Below are 19,909 nucleotides of genomic sequence, written 5' to 3' on the forward strand. Positions count from 1 at the left end.
TAAGGGCAGACATTTACATACATTAATGAAGAAAAGTGTACATTTCATCCTACATTTATCATAATTTCAGCCTGCGGAGTGCAGACATCCACTGCTGAAGTAGGCCTTTCCCAAAGAGCGCTTCCACACCTGGTCCTCAACCTTGCTCATTAGTCATTATACAAATACATACATGTATAATCATTTGTCCTTATATCTTTTAAGCATCCAGCAAGGTACATACAAAGTAAAAGAGAAAAATATTATTAAATAAGGGTGCACTTTTGAAGCATAATAGCTTCTTGTAATGCTTCTAAAAATCTAAGTTATTAAAGAGGTAAAGGGGTCACGCTGAGTGCTGACCTGGGCAATGTCAAGTTGTTAGTATTTTCATGTAACCTTTGTGAATGTTTCTGAATGAAGATATAAATTATTATGACTCTACCTAGAGAATTTTTTCCCTCTGTACCTATATTATACCTAGTTATATATTGAAACAAGTAGTTAATTTGTCTGTAATTTCAAAATAATATAATATGTTACCTGCTATTTTTTAATCATATCTTTATATACCTACCTATACCTATTATATGTATAAAAGGAGAAACTGACTGACTGACATATCAACGTACAGCTCAAATCGCTGGGTCTTGAGCTGGATAGACATTTTGGATTTTGAGAAATCGTAATTTTTGTTAAACTTGGTACATTCACGCGGACGAAATCGCGGGCATTGTCTAGTCACTGGATATAGTTATTTATGCGACATTAAAATCCAAATAATTAGTAGATATGAGTGTTCTTAAATTTTTTGTCCATCGGGCTGTGCTTATCTGGGATCTTCAAAACGAATAAACCAGATTTGATAGTCGGTTGCAAGACAGAACTTTGCAAGGAGGGATCTAGGATTTTAAATCATACAGCTCGAAAGCCCGTAAAGTCGGTAGGGAGCGAGACGTGTTGGCCTATAACTATGTACTTACTAACACGCCAAAGTCGCCTGTAAGTCTTCAGTAATTCCAATTTATCATTGTAATCTCTTTTAATCGTTTTATATAGACTTTGGCCGTGCATGATCAATATAATCAATAGTTTGTTTCGGTAGTTAAATTTAAAAGTGTTCAAAGTCCGACTGGATAAATGCATTTATGACTAACAGAAAAACACGTTTTAAGTATGTGTACACAGATATATTGAAGTATGAAATTCTATAAAATAAAGAAAGAGTAAAGATGACGTAAATTCCGATAATTATCCAAATACCTAAGTAAATTGAATTTTATGTCCCAAAACTAGAGTAAGTTCTACTAATTCTAAAAAAAATGAGTTGGGTATAGAATATAGACTCATCACTCATTACACTGTATAGAAAGTTGTTATAATGTTATTATCTAGCAATTAACATCGACTGCTAGGCAAACTTCTTAATATAAAGAAGTCGGAAGTCTGCCCTTTGTTCTGAGATAAAAAGAATATAGAGCCTAGATTTTGGTCGATAATCTAAGCAGGTACCTATATAGAAAAGGAAAAGCTGACCGCCTGACCGATCTATCAATGCCCAGCTCAAACTAATGGACGGATCGAACTGAAAGGCATGCAGATAGCTGTTATGACGTAGACATCCGCTAAGAAAGGATTTTGAAAATTCAACACCTAACGGCCGGTTCACACATGTCTCCGTTTTACTGTTCCGTTTTATCGTGTACGTTTTTTTTCGTCGATGGCGTACGTAGTTGTATGAGCGACTTCACACATGGCACAGTATTCTGTATACAGTAAAAAATATCGTTCCGTAAAAAAATTACATTCCGTTTTGTCATCGAATACTGGACGGACGGAACGGCAATATACGGATACGTAGAATTTTAACGGATAGATACTGTGTGCGTACAATACAACACGACAGCGTCCATCTTTGTAGAATAGCGGCGGTATACTGCGAGTTTTCTGTTCACACATCGCATCCAGTAATGACGGATCCGTTGAACGTTATACGGTGCCTATGTGTGAACAGAGCATAAATTTATGAAGTATCCGTTAAAAACGTACCAGTAAAACGGACTCCCATGTGTGAACGGGCCGTAAGGGGGGAAATTTGTGTATTCCACGCGAACGAAGTTGCGGGCATAAGCTAGTTAGGATATAATAGATATATCTTTGACATGTAAGAGATTGATAACTTTAATCAAGTTCAAACGCTGCTGTTTTTATTCTTCTTTCTTTACTATACATAATTAACTAATTTACTATACATAATATTGTTTCTTTACTATACATAATTTATTAAGTTGGAGCATTCAAGTTAGCGAGATAATCTACAGTGGAGCCCCCTCATTAGTGGAGAGTCGGAGACCTCTGCCCTCTCGGAGCCATTAATGACGCTTTCACTCTAAATGAGAGCGGAGTTCAAGCCGCGCCTAAACTAAGCTTTGTAGATGACACCATTTAAACTTCGTCGACGATAATACTAGATAGAAGAACTTTTTACTAGATAAGTAAAGGCATTCACAGTTTAAAATCTTTAGATATATTAAAAAGAAATATCCTAACTCACTGATTAACTCATTAACCTAATGAGAGAGAATTAAGATGGAGCCTGCTATAGGCCTATAGCATCATCATCATCATCATATACATCATCACTTGCTATAGCAGGTCTGATTGCAGCCAAGCGCTAGTCTATATTAATATGGCCGGTAATGGCACGAAAAGTGATGAATTATTATGAATACAATATAAGTGGTAAGTCATTAATCATCATCAGCCTAACTAATCAATCTATTATATTATATTAGGTAGGTACCTATATGATTTCTTCAAGACAAAGCACTGGTTTAATTCATCCATAGCAATTAAAGAACAATTAAAGAATTGTACATTTATATCTTATGTACTACAGTATTATATTAAAATGTCTTTAGGTCTTATCAGTCAGATAATTTCAATACATAAGCGTGAATACCTACTATATCTATCTATAAGGCATCTGAGTCTCGAGACACTGTATTCGAACTCGTGATTTCTTAGGATCCGTTCAAACATTCAGACTTTCAAACCACTAAGCAATCATAGCTTTAGTGTTTTTAAATATAATATTGTGTTGTTGACACTGAATTCATCGTTTCAACTACATTACAATATTGAATAATTCATGTTTTAAAGTGTTTGAGTTCGTCGCGGATGATTATGATATTAGTCACGGTTGTTGTCTTGCAAATCTTTTATTGAATCTCCGTACGAATACAATATAAACGTTATCCAAAGAGATATCTAATCTTCCGACAATTTGACGGTGATATGGAAACAAATCTTATTGTACTTGAAATGTTATATGTGCATTTAGACATTCGTACAGTAGTGCTACACCTGGAGGAGGCCTATGCGCCAGAAGACGCGCTGATCGCAAAGAAACCAAAGTGCGATATTTGAGTTAATTGTCATGTAAATTCAGCAATAAAGGCTTTTTTTAACCCCCGACCCAAAAAGAGGGGTGTTATAAGTTTGACGTGTGTATCTGTGTATCTGTGTATCTGTGTGTCTGTGTATCTGTGTATCTGTGTATCTGTGTATCTGTGTGTCTGTGTGTCTGTGTATCTGTGTATCTGTGTATCTGTGTATCTGTGTATCTGTCTGTGGCATCGTAGCGCCTAAACGAATGAACCGATTTTAATTTACTTTTTTTTGTTTGAAAGGTGGCTTGATCGAGAGTGTTCTTAGCTATAATCCAAGAAAATTGGTTCAGCCGTTTAAAAGTTATCAGCTATTTTCTAGTTTTATTGTAGAAAAGAAGGTTAGATAACCCTTAGGTTCATAATATTCAAGTGTCAATTGACAAATGTCAAGCTGTCAAGATGGACGTTGCCTAGATATACTTATTTATTTGAAAATGATTTGTCGGGGGTGTTGAAAATTTTTAATTTACACTTGTTATTTATTTACCAGTAGTGCAAAGGTGGGATGGGACGGGACGCATCACGCGACACGTCTATTCAACAGAACAACTGATCGACGTGGTTTTTTAACCCCCGACCCAAAAAGAGGGGTGTTATAAGTTTGACGTGTGTATCTGTGTATCTGTCTGTGGCATCGTAGCGCCTAAACGAATGAACCGATTTTAATTTACTTTTTTTTGTTTGAAAGGTGGCTTGATCGAGAGTGTTCTTAGCTATAATCCAAAAAAAATGGTTCAGCCGTTTAAGAGTTATCAGCTCTTTTCTAGTTACTGTAACCTTCACTTGTCGGGGGTGTTATAAATTTTTAATTTACACTTGTTGTTCGTTAGTATCGTCTAACTTACTACTAACAAATTAGACTCTTACTATCCATGTTAATTCCTATTATAAATTATTAGAGTCTTTACGTCTGTCTAGAAGACTAGAGAGTGATATAGACTACCCACTTCTTATCCCGGAAAATCAAAGATTTTAAACAATATTTCATTACAATTACATTCATAAACAATATTAAAATTGCCGTAGATAAATAACATATGTAAATAAAATAGACAAACATAATTTCGCTTTCAAAATTCGAAGTTAATGCAGAGGGCTCTGTAGAGATTTCTTAATAGAAATATCAAGATTAATAGAAACAAACAATGATATCTTGTAGCTACAAGTCTCAAAGACAATACGAGGAAGAGACCTTAAAACTTGATTAAATCCTTCTTTCTGACAGCAATTATGTATTTTTGCAATTACAGACTCACTGAAAGAATAAATGAGATTGGTTTGTGATTTATTCTAATCGTGCTGGCCTTCGGCACGGTATATTATCGTGCCTTGGTATGACGATAAATGTAATGCTTTATTGAATTTGATATTCTAATAACTTTATTGTTCTACTATCTTCAGTATCTGATAACTAAGCTGAGTAATTGCTACCCATATTATGAATGCGAAAGAGTGTTTGTTTGCTGTCCTTCATTCACACCACAGCGGAGCAACAGATTAACCCGATTTTTATCATCGATAGAGTTATAGACCTGGCGAGTGAAATAGGTTTCTTTTTATTCCGGAAAATCAAAGAGTTCCCACGGGATTCTTAAAAACCTAAATGCACGCGGGCGAAGTCGGAGGTATCATCTAGTAACTATAATAATGGATGTAATAAACAAGATACTAGAATAACCACTGTATTAACGTCAGCTCTGTTCTCAAGGGAGAGACGCAAACTGAAAGAAGTATAGCGTACCTACGTAATTTAATATGGGATACTCCCAGCTATATTTCCTTCAGGCTCTTGAGAGAAAAAAAAAGATTATATCGTAATACGAAATATTCTTTTCCATTTTCTTGTTATGTCTATTTGTATCAAAATGTATCGCATATTGAAAACAAAAATGACACTATCCAAAAATTGGCAGTTCTTAATTACAACTAAAGGTCCTTTGTAAAGATCCTAATCTTGGTAACTTCTAAGACCCATGAGGACACTAGTCACAGTGCCTGTGGTGTCACTTTAGGGCGCCTTTTTTGCCGCAAAGTGCCGTGCGGAGGAAGTGCGGCTGCAGCGCCGCGGCCGCAGCACTGCATTGTATGGTACGGAACCCTTCGTGTGCGAGTCCAACTCGCACTTGACCAATTTTTCTTCTTCTTTGTTAGCCTTTACTTATACACTGTTGGGTTTAGGCCTGCTAACGTGCACGCCATTCCTTCTGTTGATGGAAGAGTCCCCTCATATTATCATACACTACAATCATTTTCTTCTTTTTCTTCGTGTTAGTCTAACATAGTCCTGCAATTAACTATGGTCTGAACCACAGAATAAAAGTTTTATCATTTGACCTCAGCTATCAGATGCCAAACACTCAACCTCAATTAAAACTTTTTTTAAATATAGGTCAATATAAAAATTATTAAAAGATTATTATTAGTAGTTTACAAAACCTGTTCTCATAGAGATATAAGAGTTCACATCATACTGTATTATGTATTTTCGCAAAACTAGTTTGTTACAATCTGTTACAAAATATATTGCACTCATATTTATGAACTGTTTAAGGGGCCCTACACATGTTCAATTTTATCGTCCATTCTACTTTGAAAGTTTAGGTTCAGTTTGCAGGTTTGGATGTAGGGGGTAATCTCGAATTAATGAACCAATTCTGAAAAGCCTTTCACTAATAGATAGCTAATTAATTACCTATTCCCGAGGGCTAAGGCTATGTATTGTATCACGCGGGAAAAAGCTAGTTCTATATTTATAGATTGGAAGAGTCGTGAGAGCCTAGTTATAGTCGTTGAGACGTCCGCTTCCAATTCAGTAAGTCGGGGTTTCGATCCCGGGCACGACCTTTAACTTTTCGGAGCTATGTGCGTATTAAGCAATTCAATATCTCTATTGCTTTAATGGCGGAGAAAAACATCGTGAGAAAACCTGCATGCCTGAGCATTCTCCATTATGTTCTCAAAGGTATGTGAAGTCTGCCAATCCGCTCTTGGCTATCGTGATAGACTATGGCCAACCCGTTCTCATTCTGAGAAGGACTCTGAGGTTAAAATCTATAGACTTTGCTTTGACTTAAATTTCAGTTAAAACGAGACAGATTTATGCCAGCAGCAGTACAACGCTGTTACGTTTTAACAGTGTCTTAGATCTCAACCTAAGATCCGTGCTCGGAACAGAACCAGCGACAAGTAGTTGATGTTGACGATATAGATTATTATCATTACATTATTTATTATTGTTATACGTATAGATTATCGTACAAATTTGACAATCAATAAGTGTATAATGGTAACCAATTTAAATGATTTGAATGTTGATTGGACGGGACAGTAGACTTGAAAGTGTGCGGGGCACCTAAATAGTGTAGTAGGTACCTACAGCCAGCAGTGAAGTGAGGGGAAAGGTGTTTGTGCTGTTACAACACCGCCGCGCAAAGGTAATCCGGTCACGCCTAATGCAGCGAGTTTGCCCAACTGAGACTCGGGAGGATGCAGTCTTTGTATAGACAAAACCTTGTGAATATGCTCTAAGATAATAACGAATAATTATACTTTACTACTCGTTAATTACATAACCAATGCTTGTACTATTTGAAGCAATAAATCTCAGGGAAGGTTAACGAGGTGCTAAGACTGTTTGTATTTTTACATGTAGAAAGAAAAGCATAAGAAGAGATAAGGTTACTAAAAGCCAGTCAACTTAGTTAATAAATAAATAGAAGTTAAATCTACGCGTGGCTAAGGTTTGGAATACTCTTCCGCGATCTGTGTTTCCTACCAATTACAATCCGGGTATCTTTAAAACAAGAGTGAATAGGCACCTTATAGGTAAACGCGTCCCATCTTAGACCACATCATCACTTTCCATCAGGTGTGGTTGTGGTCAAGCGCTTACCTATAGTGAATAAAAAAAAAATTATAACCCTTCCTTTTGGCTTTGCTGGTAGTAGTCTGGTAAAAAACAAAGATTCATGTAAGTATAGGAAGAACGTTACGCTTAATAGGTATACGTGTTTTAAAATATACAATAATAGGTATATTAAAATATATCAAAAGCACAAACTTGTATTTTATTTCAACAAAAAATCTTTTTATATAAACTTAAAATCTAAGTAGAATTAAATATAGTTTGGTCATAACTCATAACTATGTTATGTATTAAGAAATATTTAAGTAGGTACTAAGTTTAAACATATTTTTTTTGTTTTAATTATCTTAAAAGAGCAATCTCTACAAAAAGATACAGTTATCAAGAACATTGTGGTACGTAATGGGTACGTATGGTTTGATCATATTTGGTCTCGCAGAATGCGATTTCCGCATACGCGTACAAATTACGTCATATTTTATGGTCCCAATATGTCTTCTTGTTCTTCCGCGTTGGTCGCAGAGCGGAGATCAGTCGAGATAAGATGCCAACAATAGGTTAAAACATTAACTGAGAACACCGGCTCACTAATTTGCGAAACATGATGATGTTTTGTTAACATTGTCGAAATACTTATCTTTTTCTCTTTACTAATACAGATACTGTAATACTTTGAGGCCACATCACTATTAAACCCGCCCGAGTTTGTTGTGGGCTCTTCTCAGACATGGGCGCGTTTGAAACCCTTGTAGTAATTAATTATCATCTTACAAATCTAACAATTCTGACCATCAAAAGGTGTACAATAGTACCTACTTTGAATAAATGAGTTTGAGTTCGATCGATACGCAACGAACAAACACTATAATATATAATTAAATTAGATGCATTTAAAAGCATCATATTTCATTATAGGGCATTTGAGTAGGATTCAATGAAAAGCGTGACCCGAATTTTACGCAAACGAAGCCGCGGACAGTAACCAGTAAGTACCTACTTATTTTCAATACACGAAAAAGTATTTAAAATTAATAGTAAGTATTTAGTAAGTACTTAGCTTTAACCACTATGATGCAACATTGCCGAAATGCCAAACCTTCGAAAGGTGTTAATTTGATCGAAGTATGACACGAATATGAAGCCTAGTCTATACATATAATAAAATTGTAGAAAAGTGATGTCTGTACAATGGGAATATATAAAAAAAAGTAGTAGGGGTTGTTATTATCGATGCCGAACCCGAAATTGTAATTATTTTTTTTTTGTCTGTTTGTCTGTTTGTCTGTTTGTCTGTGTGTTTGTGCACGCTAATCTCAGAAACGGCTTATTCGATTTAGATACGGTTTTCACTAATATATTGTAGTAAGCTTCACTTAGGATTTAGTGTTTATTTCATGTCAATCGGTTCATAAATAAAAAAGTTATGTCAATTTAAAGAATCACGGCGCCTCGCGCCTGAGCGTCCGTGGCTATATAAAGCGCGAAAAGTCACTATTCCACGCGAACGAAGTCGCGGGCACAGCTAGTATATTAATAAAATACAAGGAAAAATAGATTCATTCGATGAAAAGGTAAGACTAAGGATAGATTATAAGGGGTAGGTTATGTCGTCGTTTCCGTCCTCGACTGATAGACGTCCATTGCTGGACATAGGTCTCGAGGAGGGACTCCCAGACAGACACGGATTTGCGCCGTTTGAACCCTGCAGCTCCCCTGCGACTCGTTTCATGATATCTGTCCACCGGCCAACGCTGCGCTTTCCGGTGCGAGCTCACCATTCCAGCACCTTGGGAGTTGGGACCCAATGGCTATCGGTTGGCCAAGTCATGTAGTTGGATCATATTATATGGAAGAGGTCAGGGTAGATGGCCAGGTTAGAAGAAGCTATACCGAATAGAGCACGGCTCTTGATTAACGAATATAAATAATAATAAAATCATAGAAACTTTGAAGTAATCAAAGTAATACGATCTACCTTTGAAACATAAATTTTAATTCTAAAGTTCGATGGTTTAATGAAGTGGAATTTTAGGAGCGAGTTGGAATGATATCAATTTGCATGAAACCTTTAATGAGAGAGGAGTAAAACTCAAAACTCAATACGACGGATCATATTACTAGTACCCTTTAAGAAACCTTCAAATAGCGTAAGTACCTAATTAAGTACCTACTAGCTAACTTACTCCGACTTCGTTTACAACGGACTTTTCTCGGAAATCTCAAAGAAACGCTTTTTTCCTTCTACTTTTTCATATTAGTTATATCCTAGATATTTTAGAGAATGCGTTGGCATGGTTAATTAGACTCTCCTAATAAACAGATATGAATTTTCAAACACATACCAACCACCTGATCTATAAGAAGTTAAGAAGTTACAAGCGGATCCACAGACAGACGCGAATTTCGCCAAAGTTTTATACTATAGAGATTTTATTAATAACAACTCTCCCAGTTTGAATTACGCCACTGTATTTCTAATAATATCGAGTTTCGGCAACTGAATTCCATGAATTTAAATTCCTTATTATTTCTTATTAAAATTAAAATATCGACGTTGGAAATTGTGTAGCTGATTTTTTAGACGTTCAAATTCTTACAAGTACCTACTACTGATAAATAATATTTGAGTTACATAAAATAAAGTTCATGTTCGCAAAAAAGTCAGACGATATCGGTACTAAGTAGTATTAAAAAACTTTTGCTTATTTTGACGAGAAGTTTCACCAGTAAAGTCACAAAGATTGTTAAGTTTTAAGCAGTTTTATCACTCTCACAGTACCAGTTTAACTATATTATACTAGCTAATACCCGCGACTTTTTCCGCGTGAACTACACAAATTTCAAACCCATATTTTATCCCTTAAGTTGTTGAATTTTTAAAAATCCTTTCTTAGCGGGAGCGATTTCTTTCTTACGCCAGCTATGTGCATGCCCAATTTCAGCCCAATGCGTCCGTAGTTAGAGCTGTGGATTGATAGATCAGTCAGACAGCTGTTCCTTTTATATTCCTGTACGAATTTTGAATAATGCGGCCGTATTCCTTGTCTACATTATAAAGGTAAACACTGTGCAAAATTTCAGTTTTCTAAGTCTAGGGGTTTGGGATGGTAAAATGAAACAGTCTAAAAAAGTTTTTATATTAATTCATATTTTTTTAAAGTCAGAGAGAGCTACGAGTATGTTGTCGAGTTCATTAGAGCAAAAGATCCATGATTGATTATGGCTCTACGATGATTTAGCGAAAATAAAGCCAAGTGAAATTATTATAAAAGCCTTTCTAATGGGCAACGATTCAGCGAAAAGACTACTTATTTCTGCTGAATCGTAAAAATGGAAAAAATTATTATTAAGTATTCACAAAAATTGGTTATTTGATTTTGTGACGATATTATACCAGAGCGACGCGAATTCAAGCAAGGAATAGTTACTTATGTGACCTTACTTATCGCAACCGCATACCTTAAATATGCGTTATTTTTTGAGGTATTTTCGTAATGCGATTTTATTGCATCTCAGTCCGTAGATTAATCAACTGAAATGAAATAAACAGTTTCCAGTAAAACACTTAACATCAGGTGACCCCCTGCTCGTTTGCTCGCTATTTTTTTTTTAAAACGCTAGTCTAAACAAGTAGGCACTTATGAAAGTATTACACCCATGTATGCCACATACTAAAATAGCATTCTGAATAGCTCATAAATGAGACAAAATAATCATTTATGAATTCAAAAAGTTACTCCGCGCTTGCTAAATAGGTAGCTTTTAACCTTTCAACAAAGTTTTTAAAGCACATTCATGAGAATTATGTTTCGACATTATCTTTGTTTTCATTACAATATAACTTAATGCCTAGCCTTATCTTATTATTGTACAAATCATGCCCAATAATGCTGGCTGCATGTCCGCGTTGGACTGCCAGGCTAATTTTTGGCGCAAAAAATTAGCCAGCCTTTCTGTCACCAGATGAGGCTATTAACCGCAGTGAAATGAAAACGTCACGTAATTTTTTTAGCACTAAGTCTCCATGGCCTAAAGGATCTCCAGGAAAACGAAACAAAAATGTAACTCCCGAAATAAATGTTTGTTTGAGACTTTTTGCTCGATTGTTATTTGAATACCTGCGCAATTTATTTTTAATTACTTAATGCATCAATAACATCACTGGTTCATGCATCGCTAATTGCTTGCTGTCCATTTTAGATTCTTTAAAATGTATTTTTAGCAACCATAACCTATTGTTTGGCTTCTTATAGTTTTTGCAACATCATTGTCCACGTAAAATATTTATATATTTGCAATTTTATGATTACCCAAGCAGTTACGCAAGCAACTCTTTACCAAGATTAGTTACGTACGTGTTATACTCGTACTTAAGCTTCGAGACGCTTCAGAAAATTACAGAAAATTAATTAAGGATTGTAGGCCGCAGGGCTTAATTATACATATACGTACACATCAAAGGAGAGAAATAAGAGAATCAAGGCTTTGCCCTGCGAGGATCAGCCTGATTGGCCCATATAAGGAATTAAGGGAGCCTGAAGAGTGGACCGCATTACAGCGCGGCGCTGCGTCGCGCCTCGCTTTGGGTCAAAATATTCTCTATTCCGTGACGCACTGCACAGCGCCGCTCTATATGTAGTGCAACATGCACCATACGAAATAAAAATTTTCATAAGAAAAATAAAACTAAACTATCACTAAAAAGTAAAAAATAATTTTTGTTTAGCTACACGTGTAATGTAATGTGTTTTTCTTTTGAAAATTTTTTATTTCACAATTTTTAGTGACCCCACTATACTATAATATGCTATGCCCATTTAAAACCCTACAGTTTACTAAGCTATTACACTGATCGCGAGCAATTTGCTCTTATCCATTGAGGAGTTCTGTTCTCCATCTCCGAAGATATTCATCAGATCTTCATCTTTATATGGGTATGGTATAGCTCGTAAGTACCTACGCCTCTTTCGCATTTCAGCAAGAAACAACTTATCCTTTAACTAAACCAAGGAAACTAAAATATCCAACTGGCCCTAAGAAAGTCGTAGTACACACTGATTTATCGTGCCCCCGATATGGTCTCAGCCTAATTATTGTTCGGTTACGTATAATTCGCTCGTAAATTACGCGGTAGGCCCGTGGCTCGATTATGTGATAGCTTTCGCAACGCTTTACATGCGCCCGCGTCGTCGTGATGATAGCTGATAGAAAGTGATGTTCTTCTAGCTATAGCACGCGATGCATATTATTGATTTCATTACCTACTAGCAGCTAGCTATCCTTTTTACCTGGTATCCTAAAATATAGTCTATATCCTGAAATATATCTTTTTTCTAAAGTTTTTTTGCTCATTTATATGGCATTCTATGTATTTTTTTTGTGATTTGAAAAAAGTGTAAGTTAGCAGCAGAAAAAAAAAATTGAGGCTTTAACTTAATACAGTTATTAGTTATTACTGTTACAAAATTATTTTAAAATTTAAACATTTATCTAATTGATACAAAACCCATGTAATAATAGCGTTAACTAATAATTATTATAGATGGTAATATAAAAATAACAATAACAGTAAGTAACATTTGAAAGGATTTTTCAGGAGAGTAAGGAAACATGAATAGCTGTTTTCTGGTGTATTACCTGTGGTATTACTTGTAAGATTTAAAAAATTAAAATCATTGTGGTATGGCATTAACCATAAATAAGTTTAATTGTAAATAGTCCTTACTTCTATTTAACTTCAAATAAAATTGACTTACTATTTACTCAATTGACTATTTATTTACTTTATGAATACATATATAGGTATTTCTTGAAAAGTGGCATTTTACAGTTAAATAGATGTCATGCCAATGTTAAAACGATAAAGTACGAACGGGAAAATGTCGTCCAAGTAATACATGTTGTTAGTCACGTTTCCGTTTCTAATAGAACGAAATACAACAAAAGCTCTAGAGTCTAGACGGCGAACAAGTTCGGACTGGTCTAGACGCTAGCCGTAACTCCGCCTCAGCGTCCACCGCATACAGTATATTACTTAGGTAGTGTAGGTACACGTGTTCGGTTTATTGAAACCTTCAAGTGAAAGCCTTTGTGTTTTCCCCTCGGTAAACTGAGATGGGAAAACATAAAACATGAGCTTTTATTGTTATTTGAAAGTAGTCGTTTGGTAATGTGGTTGGTTTTTATCGTCAAATCGACTTGATCTGACGACTATACTATAATAATAATAATATGCCCACATTTTATAAAATATGTATTAAAAGTTCACCAATAAAAATTGGTGTCGTATGTTGAACACAGCATGTATCATTAAGGCTGTTTTATGCCAGAGCAACAATATGCGATAATGCAGCATGCTACGAATGAAAACATTAATTTTGCTGCTTATAGCAGCATGCGGAGTACTATTTGTGTCAATAACATCGTGGTGTAGGATTATAATATTACGATACTATTCCATTCTAGCTGCTTTTAAAATGTCCCATGCATCCCAGTGGCATGCTGCGATGTCGTATTGTGTTGCTCTGGCTGATAAAGGCGGTGTTAGTAAAGATTACATTGGTGAATGAGAGGAGAAAATATGTACCTAAATAACTAAATTGTTTTCAAATGTATCGTACTTAATTACTTCATATATTTGTAGGCCTAGCTGTGTTGTAACCTCCTACTCACATGGTTAATACAAACAAAACAAACGGTATAAGTAGGTATTTTGTTCACCTTCTAAAAGTACGCGCGTCATTTTTACTTAATAATCAGGTTTTCATTGCAAAAACGGTTCTTTTTACTTGTTTGTATTGCAAAAACTCTTAATTATAAAAATACTACATAATAAGTACCTACGTATCCGGAATGCAGTTTTTGCGAAAGTATTTTAGGGTACCGTAACGTATAATTTTGCCTTCAGTTACGTGTAAAAGTTTAATTGATTTTTTTTTTAACTTATTCATTCAAATAAAATGTGGTATTCGATAAATCTAGTCAGCAAAAATTTGGCACTTATACAATTATAGTGGTATCGGTAAGTGGATGGAACCGACTAATTCAATTTATTATTAAGTATATATATATTATTTTTACCTCTATAATATTATCACTTTAGGTAGGTACTGGGATGTATCTACACTAATTTATTAAAGTACCCATACTGGCACATATTTCATCACGTATTGTTACTTTGTGAAATGTAAAAGCCAAATGTCACGGACTGTGTATTTTACCTTCACATTTAACATTAATAATCATTTTCGTCTGATAAATGTGAATTTTCTGCTAAAATAATGATTAAGTAATTAAACAAATTAAAATTATCAATTTTCTATTTTTCGTTTTTTTTTTTTGAATCATTAGTTTTTGACCTTTAAAATTAAATAAAGTACTTAAAAGGCACCCTGTGGTACCCTATAGTAGGTGTCATCAGTTGGATTTTGAGAAAACCTTCTGAAAAGTATTTTTAATATGACTTTGACGACCTCCCTAGCGCAGCGGTGAGTGCTGTGGTATTATTATTAGGATGGCCCGGGTTCGATTCCTGGCACGGGTTTGGAATTTTATAATTTCTAAATCTCTGGTCTGCTCTGGTGGGAGGCTTTGGTCTTCGCAAATTACCACCTTACCGGTAAAGTTGTGCCTCCACCAATCAAAAGAGTATGGGTTACTGCCATACCCCAGGTTCATGCATCATCACTTACCACCAGGTGAGATTGCAGTCAAGGGCTAAATTGTATCAGAATAACACGTCCAAAAAAATTTACTTAATATAAAGTAACCTATTAATACTAGGAGACGTCTCATATTGTACGTAGATATTATATTAAAACGTCTAGATTACAACTACAGTATTATGCGAAACAAAGACAAGTGTAAATTAAAAATTTATAATACCCCCGACAAGTGAAGGTTACAGTAACTAGAAAAGACCTGATAACTTTCAAACGGCTGAACCGATTTTCTTGGACTTTTCCGCGCCTACGATCCAAAGTACCTGAGTTTTCCAAAACATCATTTTCAAATAAATAATTATGTACCTAGGCAACGTCGATCTTGACAGCTTGACATTTGTTAATTGACATAATATTATGAACCTAACGGTTATCTAACCTTCTTTTCTACAAGAAAACTAGAAAAGAGCTGATTACTCTTAAACGGCTGAACCAATTTTTTTAGATTATAGCTAAGAACACTCTCGATCAAGCCACCTTTCAAACAAAAAAGTAAATTAAAATCGGTTCATCCGTTTAGGCGCTACGATGCCACAGACAGATACACAGATACACAGACACACAGATACACAGATACACACGTCAAACTTATAACACCCCTCTTTTTGGGTCGGGGGTTAAAAATTTACATTTAGGTAGGTACACTGTTTCTGGTTACGAAGACCTTGGCAGCTTAGTCTAGAACATGCTAAGTAGTCGCTAGTATTGAATGCACGACATTGCTTCATATAAACCACCATTGAATCCAAGGATACAAATTACAAGCTCTGGGTTAGCCTTGAGCATTTTCTAGCTTAGAACTTAGTGATGTAAGATAAGTAGGGCACCCATGACAAAACAATGGAGGTTCCCAATTACCTTACATGCCTTACGCGTAACAGGTTGTACAAATCTGTTTCTTACCATGCGACTTCATCCGCGTGGAATACACAAATTTTTCAAACCCCTATTTTTCCCCCTTTAGAGATTGAATTTTCAAAAATCCTTTCTTATCGGATGTCTACGTCATAATAGCTATCAGCATACCAAACAGCCCGATGCGTCCAGTAATTTGAGCTGAACGTTGGTTGATAGATCAGTCAGTCAACTTTTCCTTGTATTTAATACTATTGGACTGATTGTGATATGATTTTCTGCCTTTATAGCTATCACACGCAAGCAAGTTTTTCTATAATAAAAAGGAAATCAGGGTTGTATAATCTAGTTTCCTTAGCTGACTTCTCGGCGTGTAAACGAAGCGCTTTGTCCGACACTTTAGACGTTCTGCAGTTTGTTTTTCACTCGTATCACGATTTCAATGTTAGTTTGCGGTAACAACGTCCTACGTGCCATGCATACGAGTAGTGCATCTCTTACGCGTTTCAACGAGAAGCTAAGTAAGTACTTGTTTACCTTAAGTTAGAGAAATCATATTATCCATACTAATATTATAGATGCAAAAGAGTATCTGTCTGCCTATTTGTCTGTCTGTCTGTTTGCTAACTTTTCACGGTCCAACAGTTTAACTTGATGAAATTTAATACAGAATTAGCTTATATCCCGGGTACTACATGGGCTACTTTTTATCCCGGAAAATCAAAGAGTTCCCACGGGATTCTTAAAGGCCCATCCCTTTTACTGATTTATATGAAATTAGGTACAAAGGTAGCTTGCATCCCAGAAACTGACATTAACAACTTTTTATCCCGGTAAATCAAAGAGTTTAAATCAAGGATTTAAAAAAAACCTAAATCCACGTGGACGAAGTCGCGGGCATCATCTAGTTCATTTATAAACGGTTTTTATCTCACCTCTTCGTCCTCAGCGATATATTGCACTGGCGGCCTCGCCTGCGCCGTTTCCGGGCCCAATCTCACGGCCCGCTCTCCCTGCTCCAATACTGAAACAAACACAAAAATACCTATTAAACCATTTGAGTTCCATTTAAATACACACCTCTGATAACATTATGGAGAATTGTCAAGTAGTTTTTTTCATGTTTTTCTTCATAATTAAAACAAGTGATATTTAATTTCTTAAAACGCACACAACCCCACGTAAAAGGTGTATCACGGAATCGACTCCCGACGCCATAGGGATGATTTAAGCTAGACCGTGCCCGGTCCGAGCCGTGCCACCACTTTCGAGGCACGTCCGACGCGCCGACGATTCACGGATTGCAATTTTGTATGAAGGAACGGACGAGGTTTGGAAGACTCAGACATGGCACGGTGTGACGTGACCTTATACATTTTCCAATCTGTGTGGCCCGGCACGGTCTAGCATAAATCATCTCTTAATCACTAGACTATCATCGCTCAAATACTAAAATGTAGAATAGAAATTGATCGAAGGCTAATAATGGTTGAGTGTTAACTATTACTTAAGGCGCCAAGAAGCCGGTTAAAATAACTCTTAAGAAAATTGTGGTTAACCATGAGACATTAAAAACATCGAGTAAAATGCCATAAAATTTCATAACTGTTTTATTTTTCTAGCCAAGGCTAATAACTCAACTAAAAACCTTGACGTATCTAACTATTAAGTAACATATAAATCATAATCATGCATATTAAACAGATATCAATACCTTTGTAAAACGAAATAATATAATCCTACCAATTATAATCCGGGTATCATTAAAACAAAAGTTAAGAGGCATCTTCACTTCTTTAATCTTCACCTTAGGACACATCATCACTTTCCAGTTTCCATCAGGTGTGATTGTGGTCAAGAGTGTGACTATATTGAATTAAAAAAAAAGTTTTGATATGTTTATCAAAGTATCGAACAGAAAAAAATCTAAGACAATAAAAAAACTAAATTACATTGCTGTTACGTATTAATGTAAATATTACAAAGTAGGTAAACATCTCTTAGTCCCATTTGTAAGAAACTTTATACGTTGTTTCCGCAATCGAAAACAGAATAATAAGTAATATATACAAAATATATATATAAGGTACTTAATAATCAACAAAAAATTAGTCAAAAACTACACTGGACAGCAAATAAACCGGGCCACCCACTACCTTGGAAGTCTGATTCGATTTTCTCAAAAAGTATAAAACTTACAACTATCAAAATTATACCTGCAGAAAGTGTATTTCATAATGAATAAAATGAATGGAAATTCATTGCGATTAATCAATTAATTAAGTGTTTATTAAGGATTTTACAAGGAAGAGTCGTTTTCCAGCCATGTTAATCGTAAGTAATCATGAAATGAAAACAAAAATTAAAGCCAGAAACAAAGATAAAATTAAAAAAAAGTTTTTGGTCAGTATTCAGTATTCCCTCCCCTTGCTCGGATAACTGCCAGCATCCTCGTATTCATCCACCTCACGAGCCTGACGATGAAATCTTAAGGAATTGCATTTCGCTCCTCTTCAATTGCGATTCGCAGCTCTGGAAGCCTTGTTGGAGCCGATATTCGGGCTCGAACCCGACTTTTCAGCTCATCCCATAAGGGTTCTATCGGATTCAAGTCCGAGCTTCGAGCTGGCCAGTCCATTGTACGAATTCCCACGTCGCATACATACTGGGTCACCACATGTATAACGTGACGTCGTGCATTATGATGCATAAACTGGCATATTCTGCGCGATATATCCTGCGTAAGATACCACATGGTGTGCGAGGATTTCAGTAATGTACCAATGAGATCAATCCACGTGTACGACCCCCTGGTTCGATGAAAACTAACGCTGTACATGCGGTTAACGAGATGCCGCCCCAGATCATTACAGATCCTTCTTCATTAGCAACAGTTTCCTCGATGCAACACTGAGAATAATGTTCTCCAGGGCAACGATATGGTCTCAGACGTCGATCATTTCAATGTAGACTCACCCTGGTCTCATCAGTGAAGAGTACATTACCCCACTGTCCTAACGTCCAGTCCCTATGCTCTCGAGTAAATTCAAGTCGTGCTTCATGGTGGGCTACCGTCAATGCTGGGCCTGTTGCTGCTCTCTTTGGAGTCAGGTTCCATTCAACAAGTATCCTTCTGATGGCGTCTGGGCTTATGACCACTTGGTGTTCGTCACGCAGACTTTATTGGACTTGAACTGCGTTGAGGCGGCGATTTCGCAGAACAGAAGTTGGATATCGGGCGTCGGCATTCATACAATGGACTGGTCAGCTCGACGCCCCGACTTAAATCCGATAGAACACTTATGGGATGAGCTGAAAAGTCGGGTTCGAGCCCGGATAACTGCTCCGACAAGGCTTCCATAGCTGGAAATTGCAATTGAAGAGTATTGGAAGGCAATTCCTCGAGATTTCATCGTCAGGCTCGTGAGGTGGATGAATACGAGGATGCTGGCAGTTATCCGAGCAAGGGGAGGGAATACTGAATACTGACCAAAAACTTTTTTTTAATTTTATCTTTGTTTCTGGCTTTAATTTTTGTTTTCATTTCATGATTACTTACGATTAACATGGCTGGAAAACGACTCTTCCTTGTAAAATCCTTAATAAACACTTAATTAATTGATTAATCGCAATGAATTTCCATTCATTTTATTCATTATGAAATGCACTTTCTGCAGGTATAATTTTGATAGTTGTAAGTTTTATACTTTTTGAGAAAATCGAATCAGACTTCCAAGGTAGCGGGGTGGCCCGGTTTATTTGCTGTCCAGTGTAGATGATTCAGACTCTATCAAAGGAACATCATAACTCTATCTATTATCTAATAGACTACAGGCCCATGTTCAAAAATGGATGGGTCATATGAACCACCAGGTGACGTATACAGGACGATATAAGAGCATAAAATAATAAGATTCAGCACTATGCCGTCACTTGTAAGCTGTCCAACAGAGTGCTGGTGAGAATTCAAAAGTGCAGGTAGAGTGAGTACATTTTGGTCATATATTTTTGTACGGCATTTTTACCATCGATAGATC

General features: G+C 36.0%; 1 protein-coding gene across 1 annotated transcript in view; it reads right to left on the minus strand.

Moving 5' to 3' along the window:
• LOC123869193 (E3 ubiquitin-protein ligase RNF19B-like) overlaps positions 1–19,909 on the minus strand; it is a 73,136-nt gene that overhangs the window by 16,223 nt on the left and 37,004 nt on the right. The window contains exon 2 of the mRNA XM_045911996.1: positions 16,808–16,896. Coding sequence (XP_045767952.1) covers positions 16,808–16,896 — 89 coding nt within the window. The remainder of the gene's footprint in view (positions 1–16,807; positions 16,897–19,909) is intronic.

The sequence above is a fragment of the Maniola jurtina genome, chromosome 10 (genome assembly GCF_905333055.1).
Source record: "Maniola jurtina chromosome 10, ilManJurt1.1, whole genome shotgun sequence".
NCBI lineage: Eukaryota > Metazoa > Arthropoda > Insecta > Lepidoptera > Nymphalidae > Maniola > Maniola jurtina.